Below are 17,869 nucleotides of genomic sequence, written 5' to 3'. Positions count from 1 at the left end.
TATGTATATATATATATATATATATATATATATATATATATATATGAGAATAAAAAAAGCAGCATTTCTCAACCTTCGGCGAAAAACAAAAAAACTGGGGCAGCGCTATAAAGTTCTAAGGTGAAGTTCGGGGCGAAGCCCCGACGCCATAAGCGTTTTCTTGCTTTTTTTCACTGCAGAAACGCATTCTCCTGACAAGTACAGCTCATTATTCATCAATGGAGTTCGGGGCGAAGCCCCGACGCCATAGGCGTTTTCTTGCTTTTTGACTGCAGATACGCATTCTCCTGACAAGTACAGCTCATTCTTCACAATGTAGTTCGGGGCGAAGCCCCGACGCCAAAAGCGTTTTCTTGCTTTTTTCAATGCAGAAACGCATTCTCCTGACAAGTACGTACAGCGTATTATTTATCAATGGAGTTCGGGGCGAAGCCCCGACGCCATAAGCGTTTTCTTGCTTTTTTTCACTGCAGAAACGCATTCTCCTGACATCTACAACTCATTACCCATAAATGAAGTTCGGGGCGAAGCCCCGACGCCAAAAGCGTTTTCTTGCATTCTTCACTGCAGAAACGCATTCTCCTGACCTGAAGCTCATTATTCATACCTTCGGCGAAAAACAAAACAACTGGGGCAGCGCTATAAAGTTCTATGGTGAAGTTCGGGGCGAAGCCCCGACGCCATAAGCGTTTTCTTGCTTTTTTTCACTGCAGAAACGCATTCTCCTGATAAGTACAGCTCATTATTCATCAATGGTGTTCGGGGCGAAGCCCCGACGCCAAAAGCGTTTTCTTGCATTCTTCTCTGCAGAAACGCATTCTCCTGACCTTAAGCTCATTATTCATACTATTAAAAACGACCTTTCGAATAATGTTGTACTTGAAAAATATTCTAATTTGAATTTATAGGCCCATAATATATTGCAAATAAAACCGATTTGTTCCTTGAAAAGATAGGATACCCCACGTATTTAGATTTTTGCTTTGAGGATCGCCTTCGAAAAAAAACTTATTCGATAAATAGTATTCAAGAAAACCCTAGTATAAATTGTGAGTAATAGTCCCAAATTTATTTAGCTAGAAAAATATCAGATTGAGTAAAGGTTGGGAAAAGGCGACTATGAAAACGTTGTTTGAGTTAAGAACTCATCTCAATCATGACTCTTATACTGAAAAATTTCATTTGAATTCTAACTTTTCCAATGCAAAGTCTTTCTTAAAATACTTATGATAACTTCATGTGAAATTACAAAAACTCTGTCTGGAAATGGGAATGGCGGTAGAGTGAAAACGATTAATCTTCGCTCCTTTAATAATTCCTGCTAAATATTGCATTTGACATTAAAGAATAGGTATGGGGCGACTCGATATAAGAATTTAATTTATAGTATATATAAATTATATTAGTGACAGATTTTTTTAATTTTGTAATTTATTAACTATAATACAAAAAGAAAAAGTATTGATTTGTCCGATGGGGGAAATGCGATTGCATGTATCGCCCCTCCCACCTGGTACAACCCTTTTGCATTTAAATTTACTAATGATACAATTTGAGATTAGAGTGTGGGACGACATATTTACAATGGGTCACATATCAATACGTAGTTTATATTATATAGATATTCAACTAATTTTATTCACAAACTATGATTCTCCACAAAAATAGGACCGCCCCCCCCCAGCACTCAGAGGGCTAGAGTGGGGAGGGCAGTACATGCAATCGCCCCCCCCCCTCACCCCACCGAATCGGCCAAAATACCAGAAAGGGAGCGACATAATATAAAATGTATATATTAATTCAACTAATTTTGTTCACAAACTATGATTTCTCCATAAAAACGGACCGCCCCGCCCCCACTCAAAGGGTTTAGGTGGGAAGGGCAGAAGAGGTATTCGTCCCCCCCCCCCCCCCCCCACCAATCGGCAAACAGGGAACGACATAATATAAAGATCGGTTAAAATATCAATAACAAGTTACAAGGATATAGATATTTAATTGATTTTGTTAGCAGGCTGTGATTTCTACCAATAAATTGGACCGCCCCCCCCCACTCGAAAGTGTAGTGGGGGGGGGGGCGGGATTGATACCATCTCCCCCTCCCGACCCCACCAAATCGGCCAACATACTAGAGGGGGGGGGCGAAATAATCTAAAAATAGGTTGAAATATAAATAATTAGTATATATTTTTAACATAAGTAATAAATTCGTATACAAATTGTGTGAATCCTATACTAAAGTTCGTCCGCCCCCCCTTCGGGGGGGGGGGGGTCGGCCGAGTGGGGGGGGGCGATCGCACCTACCGCCCCCCCCCCCTGGATCCGCCAGTGTAACGCATCCACCCTCAGATCCGTCAGTGTTAGAAACTGAATATGGATTATGTTTTATTACATCAATGGTGTCGTCAATATCGAATGTTGTTTTTTTTTCTTATTCTAAAAATGTTAAAAGTGTTTGGAGATTTTGACTGTGATGAGACCACGCGACCTTGTTATTTTAAAGTTTAGCAGAACTATTTAGTCTTCCTTTACTTGATCAATGTTTCGGTTGTTAGACTGCCAGCTGCTGTTTACTCTTGAGCAATAATCTCTTCCTTTCTCCGGTCATATATATATAATATTAGAAAGTTGTTGACATTCGGTTGATAGGCGCCATTGATTATTTCATAATATATTGTTCTATTACTAGAGATTGGATCAGCCGTGGGTGCCATCCGTATCAGAAGAAACAAACAAACAAAAAAAAAAAAAATAGGGGAGGGGGATATGACATCAAAATTAAAAAATGGAAATTTAGAGCTAGATTTTTTATGTTTTTCTTGAGTATATAGATATATACACCAACATTTGGGGGCGGTCAAAAATAATTCCAGGATTGCTTTAAAAAATGCGATTTAAATCCTAGGCCGTTTTTTTGTGTATTTTTGTGTGTACCGTCTTCAGCAAAGTCTGACTTTTCTTGAGTATATAGATATATACACCAAAATTTGGGGGCGGTCAAAAATAATTCCAGGATTACTTTAAAAAAAATGCGATTTAAATCCTAAGATGTTTTTTTTTTATTTGTGTGTACCGTCTTCAGCAAAGTCTGACTTTAGTAAATAATGATTCCGTAAAACGATTCTTTGAAATAGTAAATTTGTTCAAGAGATATTTCTATATTTTTCAAACTATAAGTGGAACATTTTGACAACATATCTCAACTGAAACACGATAGAAAAGTTGAAAACAGTTCTAATTCTTCTTAAATACACACTGGTGAAATTGTTGATACTTTTGTGAAGATAAGTGTTGAACTGTTCACTTGTACATACTGTATATACAAATAATTAAAAAACTCTAAACTATAAGATAATAATCTATTTTTAATGTAGAAATAAATAAGAGGCCTCATTTTGTTGCTTTCGCACGCAGGAGGCCACAACCTTTACGGAGACCATGTTCTCACAAGTCTATAGTTGATCAGTGTTGATACAGGTTGACGTCTCCGCTAAAAGTGAGTTGAACTTCTCTTTATCACTTCACTCATAACTAAAGTGGAATAGTTTAAACAAATTAGCCAACACCTAGTGTATGTTTATATCATTCTTACATAAATACTATTATTAAATATATCCCTGGGTGTGTACGGAATAAATTCACATTACAAATACACAGCTGATGATTTAAGAATACAACACATTTTCTAAATAATAGACTTCTTATTAACATAAGCTTATAACATTCGCTAAATGTCTTCTCTGATTGAGTAAAGATCTATTTCTTGTTGTCAACTAACTGCGAATGGTACCCTTTGGTATTCATCACAGATAAATGTTTCTTTTTCAAGAGTTTTGAGACTAGATTTAAATTGTTAGTTTTATAACGACAGTATTTACTTTTGTTGTCAGGTCATTGAATGCAGTTACCTATCCATCCTAAGTCGGTAGAATACGTGTGACTACAAAAACTATGAAGATCAACAAATATCTGAAAATGACCGCAAAGGTTGTCTTGACTATAAACATTGTCACTCTTACCTTTAATCTGTTATTTTCGAGGAACTTGTCTAGTAATTATTTTCACATACGTGTAATTTCAGGTGAGCGACATTCGCAAAGCAGTCCTGCAATAATAATAATTATTATTATTAGTTTTTATATTAGCCACTTTTATAAGAGATTGCCGAACTTAGTGTGTATATCATATAAGTCTATGGTCTATATTCTGAATCCTGGTTAAAACTTGGATTTGAACTTTGGGACATCAGTGAGTACATGAATGCACACAGCTCACCCGGAACCTGATGTTCTAGTGAATCGTCCTCGCTTGCGAGTGGCAGGAGTGGTCGGGGAGATGGTACCCATTAGATCCCTCCCCACTCCTCGTAAGAGTTTGGGTGTAGTCAGAGGCGGCTTTAGCAGAGCGCAGAGCCCTGCAGAGTGTCATATATGGGGCACTGAACAGATACTTATATATACTTTACCCCATCACGCTAAAGGGTTCGTCAGCCTCTAACGATGTAGGCCTTTTTTTTTTTTTTTTTTTGCTATTTAACATGGAACCTTACGTAGGTATTGAACTATTGTGTTGAATTTGTACTGAGTGAAACATTTCGCCTTTTAAGGTTAGTAAACGTAACTAATGATGCAGAAACTTTGGCATGAAAAATCAACACACTAAATAATAATCAATTCTGGTAAGCACACTACCAAATAATTGCTCAGTCGGTCACAGACGGATTCAGTCATGGAACTTTCCTGGCTTGTCGCTTTGCACTAATAAAATATTCCGATGCGCGGAACAAGGTGTACGATAGGAGCTACAGTTGACCCTTTGCGTTTCCAGATTCGACTTTCGCGAAGGGCTATAGCCGCTATACCACGGGTTTTCAAAGAAATAATGAAAATACTCTCGCGTTAAGTTTTGTTTTGAAACACGTGCTTTGCCACGGCCACGTGACGTAAATGCACAGTAGCCTATTGGAAAAAATAAATGAATACGTCATCGCCAAACTTTCTGGATGCTGATTGGCCAAAATAACAGTGTAGCACATTAACTGTTTCAATCGAGACCAATCGTTATAGTGGCCTCAACACTAACCTGTGACGTCGCAACCTGTGTAGACCAATAGTTGCCCCGTGACCTCAGAAACAGTTGGCATGTGAAGGTTATTAAGAGAATGGGAAATTGTTATTTACGAGATTTAAGTGTTTGGTGATGTCTGGTGATACTTTTCATTTAAAAAATAGTGAACGTTTATGAAATTCAATACCGAGGAAATATTAATTTCTCGGAACGTATTCCCCCCCCCCTCGAAAGTCAAGAAAAAACTATATTTCTTTAATAATTTTTTTTTCAATAGTTGCATTTATGTTATAGCAATATAAATGACCTTTGACTCTTTCATGTCGATATAACTATAGCTTTGTAACTAGCTCATACTTGATTATTACGCGTTTTTCTATTTCAATCCGATTGGATATCGTTTGTTTACGAAATAGGCGCTGTTAATTGGCCTGGATTGTCAGCTAGAATAAAGGAAATAGCCAACTCATGTTACATTTGTCAGAAAAACAAAACAGCGAATTATAGAGAAGAATTAATACAGCATGAAATAGGTTCTAATCCGTGGGACAAGATTGGAATTAATTTGTTCCAAATGTGTAACCAACAATATCTAGCCATAGTGGACTATTATTCAAATTTCATAGAGGTAGAAAGCATGCAGTCGACAACAACTAAGGCAATCATAAAGAAACTGAAAGTTTTATTTGCAAGATATGGGCTGCCCAAAGTCTGTATATTTGATAGTGGACGTCAATTTACGTTGGAATACTTTTCCAAATTTATGATGGAATGGGGAGTGACTCATTTGAAATACTCCCCCGGATACCATCAAACCAGCAGTTAAAATTTTGAAGAACATAATGAAGAAATCTAGAAAATCAAAGTCAGATGCTTATGAAGCTCTTCTGGAATTTAGAAATACTCCAAGGCAAGACACAAATCTAATCCCAGTTCAGATGTTTTTTGGTCGGATGACTCGAACACTGATACCAAACAAAAGGAGTAACATTAAGATTTCTACATGTCAAGAGAACATTATGAGAAGGAAAGAAAAGCGTCAGATGAGTGTAAAAACATCTTATGATAAGAGGTCAAGAAATCTGAGTCAGCTGAGAACTGGACAGATGGTCTATTTCCAATCTCCTAATGACCCTACATGGAGACGTGGAAGAAACCAGTCTCAAGTCAACCAGAGAGCTTACATTATTCCAGGTGACAATGGTGCAGTGTACCAAAGAAACAGAGTGCATATCAACCCGAACAGAGAAACTCAACAACCAGATATACTTCCCGATCATCATGACACCTTACAGGACAGTAGAGCTCAAGATCAACACATTCGCCATAGGTCATTACAAACTAACTTTGGAAACGACTATCAACGAACTACTTATCATTCAATATGACCAAGGGATCAGTTGAAGAAAACGACAAGATTCAATGACTATGTTTATTAATGAACTCTTGAATGTTGATTTTTTAAATGTGACATCTTTCATTTTCATTGAAGCGTATATGTGTATGTGTTGTTGTGTATGTGTTGTTGTGTATGTGTTGTTGTGTCTGTGTTGTTGTGTATGTGTTGTTGTGTATGTGTTGTTGTGTATGTGTTGTTGTGTATGTTTGTTTTGCTTCTGTTGTACTTTTGGTTTATGATACTCCCCGAAATGTTTTTGTTTTTAACGAAAAGGGATGTTAATATGGTGCGCAAAGGTGCGCTCGTTCAATATAATTAAGTATTGACACTAATGATTGTTGTTTGCTGACTGTAAACCTAGATCTTAATTACCAGTAACCTTGTTTTTTTGTGTATTATTATTCAACATTGAATTTATTTTCAACAAATATTTTTATTTTATAATTGTGCAAAGTTTCTGCTTGATTCGAGAATGGGAAATGAGAGTAATAACGTGTGCCAAATGTATCCTTAGTAAACAGACTCACGAGTGAGTTGCTATAAGCTTTGTTAAAAAAAGATACAGTGTATAGCTGTTCACAAAATGGACTATCATTAAATTTTCATTGTATTGATTGGAAGACCTACGCTTAATTGATTTTTGTGTGTGTATATATGTCCTCTTATGTAATAACATACATAAACGACTAAAATTCACATAAAAATTTGACTTTGAAGATTTTGATGTAGTCGATAATAGACACTAAACAAATGTAAACTGTTGGTCATGTTGTGTGTTTCGATCTGAGTAGAGATATAGGTCTCCTAATGGGGAAGCTAATAGGAAGATTATTAGTGAATCTATGGTTTCACTTATTTCAAAATTACTAAAGTTCTTAATAGAAAGATTTCACAAATTCACTAAAATCGAATGTACTTAAATTTTCTTTCTTTTTTTTATACGTAGGCCTATATTCATTTTTAAATGGAAATTCTAACGAATAACAGTGCCGGTGCTATTATATACAATGCTGCTCTTTAATAAAACCTCATAGCTTTTTAAGAAGAATTATCGGTTGTAATGTATATGCATAATACAACCATTTTCGCTTTCATAAATTATTCTAGCGTATCAAAAAAAAAAGCTGTCGTATGCTATTGTGATGTTCTAAAAGTTCTCACATTTTTTATTTAAGAAAAATACATTTAATTTGTTCGTGTGTGTCACTAACAATTGGTTTGAGAAGCATGTCAAGTGATTTCATTCAAGATCTTTTGTTACTTTGTTATTTAAGACTTTACCATTGCTGACCTAACGAGGCTACCTCTGAATTTAATTCACTCCGTATTACATATTTTGTGTGTGTCTGTGATGTGGATATTCAATTACATGAGATTGATAAAATGAAATGTTCCACACATCAGAAGAAATCAATCATGCTGCTTTTATCTTTCATATGTGTCGTCTTTTTGCTCTATGTTTTGAATTGTAGGAGTATGGTCAGTTATAATTTTCTTAACTATAGAATTTCAGGTGAGTAATTTTAGATAACAATAAATACTAAATTTACGTTTTTAAAAAAAAATATGTTTATTTAACATAAATGTTTTCTAATCACCCCTTCAAACTGCAGCTATTCTTCAGTCTGCTAGGACCGTTGGGGCACCTCCCAAGATTTTTCAACCGTCTTTCTCCATTCCTGTCTTTTGTCTTGGATAGAACAGCGGGAAACTCATGTAGAATATATTCTACGTTGTGTTGATGAAGTGTGTTCAAGCATTGTGTTCAAGCAGTGTGTTCAAGCATTGTGTTCAAGCAGTGTGTTCAAGCAGTGTGTTCAAGCAGTGTGTCCAAGCAGTGTGTCCAAGCAGTGTGTTCAAGCAGTGTGTTCAAGCAGTGTGTTCAAGCAGTGGGTCCAAGCACTGTGTTCAAGCAGTGTGTTCAAGCAGTGTGTCCAAGTCTACAAGGAGGCTCCTCCAAATCCTTATATGTCATACAATTTAGGAAGACAATACTACTCTCTGAAATAAAATCGTGAAAAACAGAATAAAAACAAAATATCGGTCTATGCAATGATGTGAACAAAGTCACGTTAGTGGCAAATATTGAATCCTATACAATCCGAACATTGATCTCGACAATGACCACATCTATCAATCGCGGGCTGAGAGAAAGGGCAGTCCGATTATTTGACGTTTCGGAGAACTGACATCAGAATAATCGACTTTTTTACTGAATATATTTAATGACGTGCCACCGATAATTGAGAGACAAACACAAGAAAACATTTTCCCCACTTAGTATATACCTCATGTAATGTCTGAGTAAAGGTGTGGCATTAATGTATATTTCCGTGCGCTATGCTTGTACTGTTTTGCCGTATTGTTATATGTAATGTGCACATTCTAGATATTGAAGATATATAAATATAACTTCTGTTTCAGACTCTACTTCTATGTTATCAGGTTTTCTTGATGTTTTTCAAAGTAACTTTTCATTCAACCAAACAACACCCTCAAGAAATGAAACTTTACAATTTAGAACCACGACACGTACACCTCAGTTTACAGGCCTTAATTCTAGTGGAGAATATGAACATGATGGATCTCTTGACGCAAGCTTCAAACTGTTAGGCCAACACCTAACTGAGTCACATAGAAACACAAGTAGGTATAAACCTAAGGTCATAGTTCACAGTAGCAGACGATATGACGACGTTTGGACAACAGAAAACAAAACCACAGAGTACAGCAATAAAACTTCTAGGGAGACTGACAAGAATGTTTGTCCAGAGAAACCAAAAGATTTAAGTAAGTTTTTGTTTGTTCCAATTGTTAAAGTATATTTTTTATGCAGCTCTTTAAGCATTGAAATAATATACAGTCTTACCTTATCTATTACAGACGTTACTTCAAAGATGAAGATATTTATGTCCTACACATTTAAAGTGTCAATTTAGTCATGTATGTTAATCAATGTTACAAACTCTGCTAAGTTGTTGGTTTTCCTGCCTGATTCAGGCAACCCATTCCATTTTCTAATGGCGCTAGGGAAGAAGAAGCACTTGTACGAATCTGTTCTAACGTATTGAATTAAGAAATATGCCTCTATCTTTGTGTCTTTCTGAGTATTTCATTAGGTTTTGTTTTTCAATTAGTAGGTTATGGTTTAGTGTTTTATGTTATTATAGCTACTTTATTCTTCCATCATAGCTGACAATATTTGTTAAACTGTAGCTAAAGGAACAGGTAGCTGAGAGTAACATTGAACTTTAGCAGAATCTATCTTTCAATGCTCAAAAAGTGTCTCCAAGTTTAATGATTTTTCTAAAGGTGTTACTGTAATCAGTCTGAGCATTGGTCTCGATAATGACCACTTCCGTTCATCAGGGGTGAGAGTCTTACTCCACACTATTGTGCCTACGCATGTGAATGGAATGCTCGGTTGTATGCTGAGTAAGCCATTGTAAATGAATTTAATATAGACGGCCACGTTTTTCTGTTATGTCACTTTTCTTAGGCCTAGCTGTTTTGTTGTCTTCAAAGACATTCGTACCAGTTCTTACAGCATATAAGTATTGCTTGTTTTTAAAGTGCTTTTTTTTTTTAATTATTTTTTCTGTTGTTGTTTAATTCAGTTGGTCTGAGATTGGGAAATTATTCTCACGTGACCAAGTCTGAACTTATTGAGGAGTTCACTCAGATGGAACCTGGTGGTCATCTTCGTCCACAAAACTGTACACCTGGACAGTCAGTGGCTATCATCATACCTTACAGAAACCGCAACAGTCACCTGCTTGTTCTACTACACAATCTGATTCCTTTTCTGACAAGGCAAAATGTTGACGTCACGTTCTTTGTTATAGAACAGGTACTTAAAAGAAAACTATGGATACTTTAAAATATAAAATATGTAACAAAATTATCTTATTGAACTTTGAAAAATATATACTAAACAAGAGAAACATTATAAATACTTTTAAAAATATTGTGTCTCCTTTATACAACTTATAGAGCGATTGTTTCTCTCTTAATAACAAATGAATATTAGATTGAATAACAATACAACATTTTTAGTCCGCCCCCGCCAGAGAAAGAATCCTGTTTAAGCGAATGTATAGATATACTAAACCTTATTATAATGCAATTATTTGCCTTAGAGGAATTTCCCTTAACATTAATTTATTTAAGTCTTGATTCAATGATACTTTACATTTGAACATTCCCGAAAGCGATAGTCCTTTTAAAACCGATGTTTGTCTCTAGACCGCATTGTCTAGTCAAATTTGAATTTATTTATTTCTTAATTTGAAAACTTATAACAGTCACACCGGCCATTTAGCTAGAAAGTCATCGATATACATCAACGTTTCAATATTTAGGAGAATAAAATCAAGGAGATGTTTTAGAGAATCGTGTCTGTTTTTAGCGGCCCCCGAAAGGGGAAAAGACGCTATTACTTTTGGGCGAAATGTCTGTCCGTCTGTCGTCTGTCCGTCCGTCCCGTTTAGATCTCGTAAACTAGAAAAGATATTGAAAATCGGACATCACAATATTTTAGATCATTCAAAGTTCTGATGCAACGGCTACTTTTTTTTTTCTGAAAGCGGAAAATCTAACTTTTAAAATCAGTTATGCAAGCAGTATTTTAAGAGAAAAAGCTAATTAGTATGCATTACAAGCTAGACCTAATTTAAAAAGAATAGTAATCTTGTAAACTTTATTTTTGTGAACTTTTTTTATTGCGGAAATTTTTTTTTTTTTTTTTGATAATTCGATTAAGAGATTGAGCCTTTTCAAAACAATTAGATCAATTATAAGACATCAGTTAGGCCAGGAGAAGAGCGGTGGCTGAGCGGTAAAGCGCTTGGCTTCCGAACCTGGGGTCGCGGGTTCGAATCCTGGTGAAGACTGGGATTTTCAACTTTGGAATCTTTGGGCGCCTCTGAGTCCATTCATCTCTAATGGGTACCTGACATTAGTTGGGTAAGAATAACGGCGTTTGGTCGTTGTGCTGGCTACATGACACCCTCGTTAACCGTAAGCCACAAAAAACAGATTAACTTTACATCATCTGCCCCATAGACCACAATGTCTGAAAGGTGAACTAGTTAGGTCAGGTTCACATCTAACTTTACATTCACTTTCACCTATCTTTTGATCTGCGGGACCGTTGGGGCACTACACAAGATCTGTTAACCTTCTTTCTCCATTCTTATCTCTCATTTGTCTTTGATATAATTTCATTCGGATGTTCTTTCTGAAAATATTGAAGCCTGCTTGGGTGGACCACTTCGGGGGCCGATTTTGAGTTTGTGTTTCTACACGTACTGTCTTTTGTAACCTTGTTTAAAAGTATATTTAATTTTTTCTTGTTAACAATCTATTCTTTTCAATGTGAACCTCACGTGTCATTTCTGACTTGCCATTAGAAAGTTACATAATGATATTATCTATTTATTTTTTTACACTTTGTAAAATTGAATCATATATACAATTATAGGCAGGTAACTCGACGTTTAACCGTGGCGCCCTGTTCAACGTTGGGTTTCTGGAGGCGGAGAAGTTTCACAGATTTGACTGCTACATTCTGCATGACGTGGACATTATTCCCCTCAACGACCACAACCTGTACAGATGTGGTGGGAACCCTCGACACTTTGCTGTGGCTTTAAACAAATACAATTACAAGTAACACTCTTTTATTCTTCTTAAACTTCGCCATTTTTTTTTGTTACAATCATTTCAACTTTCCCACAAGCCAGAACAACTATAAATAGATAGCTATTCGGTGTATCCGGCGTTAAAAGTAAAGGACATGTTGATAATGTATGCTTTTTTAAATTTAAATATTCATTTCCTTTCAAGTCACGGTTCTATTTTGTGTCCTAGTTTTTTTTTTATGTTTTCTTGAAGTGATGACTCTAAAACAGAGGACACATATTCTATTATCGGTCTAACTAATGTTTTTTAATAGCATTTTAGTTTTATGTTCTTGTTTGATTTGAAACATTTATCCATTTTTTGTTTCGTTTCTTAAACATTTACTCAATGATGGAGATTTACATACATAGTGGTAAATGTATAAACATATAGCTTTTTGGTGTCACTGGTATACAAAAGAAAATGTTGAATGAAAGCTATGGAATTCAAAAGGGATATTATAATTTTTGTGCACCTTTTAGAACTGCAGAATAAAATTTTCTAAGCTTTCTAAGCATTTATTTATTGGTTCTTAATAAACTTCGTTTTCTTTTTATCTTTATATATATTGCTACGTATTTCTGAATCTTATGGCAAACAGATTGAATAGTTTCCACTTGCGCTGCCTGAGACGCATAATGGGCATCTCTTGGAGGGACCATGTCTCCAATCAGGAAGTTTTGAGATTGGCCAATATGAACAGCATGTATGCTCTCCTGACACAAAGAAGATTACGCCCAAGACTAACATATAGAGATGTCTGCAAGCGAGATATGAGAGCCTCAGGCATCAGCGAAAGTATGTGGGAAAACATAGCCAAAGACCTGAGTGCATGGAGACAGAATTGAAGGGAAAAAAACATACAAAGAAAAAATTGAGAATTTCTTTGCAAAGAACAACTCAAAACAATGCTGGGAGGGATTAAAGAAAATAACATGCTGCGCCTCAAAACGAGAACAAATTTTAGTGGCTGATGATGAGAAATTCGCCAACGAACTAAATTATTTTTATTCTCGTTTTGACAAAGAAGATTTTGTTGATCTACACAAAGAACTTTTCAACACTCTGTCCAAAGAAAAACAAGAGCCCTACGTCAACTTTGTAACTGAGGATGAAGTGACCTTGTTATTTAAAAGAGTAGACGTAACAAAAGCTTGTGGAATAGACAAAATTAGTGGCAAGCTGATCAAGCTATGTGCGGAGCAAATTTCTTCTATCTTCTTTCATATTTTTAACCAGTCATTGCAAACGTGCGTAATTCCACACATCTGGAAAACTTCAGAAATCATACCAGTGCCTAAGAAACCAAAAATAGATTGCTTAATTAAAGGGGTTACTGGATCCGATTTTGGGTAAAAAAATCGATTTTTCAATTTTGGTGTAATTAAATAGGTGGACATGTATTTTATAAACTGGCACCAAAAATTTTCTAAAAAATAGCATTTTTTATTGAAAAAAAGCATTTTAATGATGCGTGGTGAACACTATTTTCCATATTTTTCTTAATACAAATTCACTGTTTTTGAGTGAATGCATTTTTTGTGACCCCCCCCCCCCTGTAACATATTTCTAAAATCTCTAGAACTAATAGAGATAAATGTGTCAAATTTGGTACACATATTCAGAGATAAATAATACAGAGAATCAGCTAGTTTTAATGACTTTAGCTGAAGAAGTTTTTAATATATGATCTTTTGGGAAAAAAAATGTGGATGCATTTTACAGGAAAAAAATCACCCTTTTTTCAAAAATCATAAAATGCACAATACTAAGGGAAAATGTATAAAATCTAGCTAGCTCCTTCCAGCCACCTTTATACTTTAAGGTGTAAGTATTTTTAGCTTTGAAATTTATCTATTTTGAAAAATTTTAGAATTTTCCTATATGAACTAATTTTTGTTTATTTTCAAGATGGCTGCCGTTACCATGGCAACCCGGAAACATTAGACAACATTCAATATATATTTTTTATTATTGAGTTGTCATATGATATAATATAACAATAGTTATTAAGTTAAAGCAAAAATAAAAAAAAAAATTTCGCTATCCAGTAACCCCTATGATTTCCGCCCAGTAGCACTAACACCTATTGTTATGAAATGTTTTGAAAAATATATGCTTAAACAACTTGTAACAAAAGTCAATAACAGCCTAGACCCTCACCAATTTGCATACAAAGCAGTTAGAGGAACTGAGGATGCCATTCTTAGATTCTATTGCTTTTGGACCAGCTTTATAAACATCTCGATATATCCAAAACATACGCACGAGTCGGCTTTCAATACCATACAGCCACATCTAATGATAAACAAACTGAGTAACTTAAATGTAAGCCCTTACTTACAAGCATGGGTTCTAAACTTTTTAACCCAACGGCCCCAGTATGTTAAAGTCAACAACACCAAATCGTCAACTCGAGTACTATGTACGGGTGCTCCACAAGGTTGTGTACTTTCTCCTGTACTATACACTCTTTACACTAATGACATAAGAAGCATCTATGACTCAGTTAAACTCATTAAATTCGCTGATGATACTGCCATAGTCGGTCTTATTTCAGGAGACGAAACTCAGTATCGAAGCTCGATAGAAGAGTTTACAAACTGGTGCACCGACAACTTTCTAGAACTGAATGTAACAAAAACTAAAGAACTTATAATAGATTTTAGAAAGAAAAAACAAACTATACGTGAACTACAAATAAACACTACATCTATAGAACAAGTAAAGGCATATAAATATCTAGGCGTTATCATCAACAACAAGCTTTCATGGGAAGACCACCTTGGAACTCTGACAAAGAAAACAGCCCAGCGACTCTTTTTTCTATACAAACTCAATAGCTTTAAACTAAGCAAGAAGATCCTTGAGACATTTTACGGCGCGACTATACAAAATCTGCTAACATACGGAATAACTTGTTGGCAAGGCAACGCCTCATCTAAACTGTTGCGACGTCTAGAAAACATCATTAAAAAAGCATCAAAAAAAAAAAATTACACTCACAACATTATCACATTTAAAGGAACTTTTTGAACAAAAGTGCCTAAGAAAAATCGAAAAAATCTTGGAAGACAACGGCTACCCGCTCCATCAGAACTACGCCAGGTCGTCGCGAAGTGGGCGACTGCTGTCAATCAAAACAGGAACAGAGCGGTACAAAAACTCGTTCGTACCTCACTCGGTCAGACTCTATCACCGCCACTCATTGATCAGGGAATATGAAATGCACCAAGATGCCTGTGTGTAGTCGCTGAATGAACTCTTTATGTTGTCTGTTGTATTTATGTGTATTTTTCTGTTGTGTTGTCTTTATATGAGAAAAGAGTCCTTGTAATCACAACAAATTTCAGTAAGGATCAATAAAGCAGTCTTAGTCTTAGTCTTAGTCTTAGACTGTGCGTGCTGGGACAACCCTTGCTGAGAACAAAAGAACTGAAGCGGCCTTAATCAAGAGGGAAAAAAAGAAAGCTGCCCTGTCCGCTAGCCCTGAATCAGAGGCATACACATGTATGAATTGTGGCAAAGTCTGCCGTTCTAGAATTGGCTTGACTAGCCACACCAGATTCTGCCCCGTCTCAAGATTAAGCCAAAACCAGTGACTCATTTGGGCGCATCCATTGCCTTTCGAGACAAAAGGAGCCATATATGGCAAACAACATGGGCTGCAGAGTTTCATCAGTGCAGGCGGGGGTCTATCAGTGGAAGAAGCAGTGGGCTTGTTATAGTCAATAAAGTATATAACGCTGGATGTTGAGTGGTCAAGTTCTTTGCAGTGTTTTTATGTGTGTGTTTGCTAGCACATTTAGCCAGAAGATTCAGAAGTACGTAGCAATTGGTGTCATAGGTGGGTTCTTTCTGGCTAAATGTCTTCAACCCAATGGCTTGTTCAACTTGACATGAACGAACTCAGACAAAAGCTTCGAGTCTACAGCTTAACAAAAATTAGCTAACGCAAACTTAACAGTGACAGGCAGAGGTCACTACGTGTGACCCCGGCGAGATGAAAAGTTAGGGTTAGGGTTAGGGTAACAAGTAGCGTAGAAGACTGTACAATATCTGGTACAGTTCACTGTACTGCGTTTCACTTCAACCTGTCTCAGCTTACATCGAGCCGTACTCCGCTCTACTCAGCTGTCCCGAGTCGTGCTCCGCTCTACTCAGCTGTCCCGAGTCGTACTCCGCTCTACTCAGCTGTCCCGAGTCGTACTCCGCTCTACTCAGCTGTCCCAAGTCGTACTCCGCTCTACTCAGCTGTCCCGTGTCGTACTCCGCTCTACTCAGCTGTCCCGAGTCGTGCTCCGCTCTACTCATCTGTCCCGAGTCGTACTCCGCTCTACTCAGCTGTCCCGTGTCGTACTCCGCTCTACTCATCTGTCCCGAGTCGTACTCCGCTCTACTCAGCTGTCCCGTGTCGTGCTCCGCTCTACTCAGCTGACCCGTGTCGTACTCCGCTCTACTCATCTGTCCCGTGTCGTACTCCGCTCTACTCAGCTGTCCCGTGTCGTACTCCGCTCTACTCAGCTGTCCCGAGTCGTACTCCGCTCTACTCAGCTGTCCCGTGTCGTACTCCGCTCTACTCATCTGTCCCGTGTCGTACTCCGCTCTACTCAGCTGTCCCGTGTCGTACTCCGCTCTACTCAGCTGTCCCGTGTCGTACTCCGCTCTACTCAGCTGTCCCGTGTCGTACTCCGCTCTACTCAGCTGTCCCGTGTCGTGCTCCGCTCTACTCAGCTGTCCCGAGTCGTACTCCGCTCTACTCAGCTGTCCCGAGTCGTACTCCGCTCTACTCAGCTGTCCCGTGTCGTACTCCGCTCTACTCAGCTGTCCCGAGTCGTGCTCCGCTCTACTCATCTGTCCCGTGTCGTACTCCGCTCTACTCAGCTGTCCCGAGTCGTACTCCGCTCTACTCATCTGTCCCGTGTCGTACTCCGCTCTACTCATCTGTCCCGAGTCGTACTCCGCTCTACTCAGCTGACCTGTGTCGTACTCCGCTCTACTCAGCTGTCCCGAGTCGTACTCCGCTCTACTCATCTGTCCCGTGTCATACTCCGCTCTACTCATCTGTCCCGAGTCGTACTCCGCTCTACTCATCTGTCCCGAGTCGTACTCCGCTCTACTCATCTGTCCCGTGTCGTACTCCGCTCTACTCAGCTGTCCCGTGTCGTGCTCCGCTCTACTCATCTGTCCCGTGTCGTACTCCGCTCTACTCATCTGTCCCGTGTCGTACTCCGCTCTACTCATCTGTCCCGTGTCGTGCTCCGCTCTACTCAGCTGACCCGTGTCGTGCTCCGCTCTACTCATCTGTCCCGTGTCGTACTCCGCTCTACTCAGCTGTCCCGAGTCGTACTCCGCTCTACTCAGCTGTCCCGAGTCGTACTCCGCTCTACTCAGCTGTCCCGAGTCGTACTCCGCTCTACTCAGCTGTCCCGAGTCGTACTCCGCTCTACTCAGCTGTCCCGAGTCGTACTCCGCTCTACTCAGCTGTCCCGAGTCGTACTCCGCTCTACTCAGCTGTCCCGAGTCGTACTCCGCTCTACTCATCTGTCCCGTGTCGTACTCCGCTCTACTCATCTGTCCCGAGTCGTACTCCGCTCTACTCATCTGTCCCGAGTCGTACTCCGCTCTACTCATCTGTCCCGAGTCGTACTCCGCTCTACTCAGCTGTCCCGAGTCGTACTCCGCTCTACTCATCTGTCCCGAGTCGTACTCCGCTCTACT

General features: G+C 38.1%; 1 protein-coding gene across 5 annotated transcripts in view; it reads left to right on the top strand.

The window, feature by feature from the left end:
* The first annotated feature begins 3,359 nt into the window (after nt 1–3,359).
* The window catches only part of LOC106056375 (beta-1,4-galactosyltransferase 2-like), a 27,338-nt gene continuing 12,828 nt past the window's right edge, over nt 3,360–17,869 (top strand). The window contains exons 1-5 of one of the 5 annotated variants that reach the window (XM_056012452.1): nt 3,360–3,496; nt 3,891–4,081; nt 8,912–9,256; nt 10,084–10,316; nt 11,949–12,136. In XM_056012452.1, the coding sequence (XP_055868427.1) occupies nt 3,952–4,081; nt 8,912–9,256; nt 10,084–10,316; nt 11,949–12,136 (896 nt within the window). In that variant the 5' untranslated portion in view covers nt 3,360–3,496; nt 3,891–3,951. Of the gene's footprint in view, nt 3,497–3,890; nt 4,082–7,242; nt 7,379–7,412; nt 7,980–8,890; nt 9,257–10,083; nt 10,317–11,948; nt 12,137–17,869 lie in introns of those variants that run through there. The other 4 variants (XM_056012449.1, XM_056012448.1, XM_056012450.1 and 1 more) reach the window with 4 other exon arrangements.

The sequence above is a fragment of the Biomphalaria glabrata genome, chromosome 15 (genome assembly GCF_947242115.1).
Source record: "Biomphalaria glabrata chromosome 15, xgBioGlab47.1, whole genome shotgun sequence".
NCBI lineage: Eukaryota > Metazoa > Mollusca > Gastropoda > Planorbidae > Biomphalaria > Biomphalaria glabrata.
The sequence above is the reverse complement of the archived record's forward strand: the minus strand, read 5'-3'. Positions and strand labels throughout refer to the sequence as shown.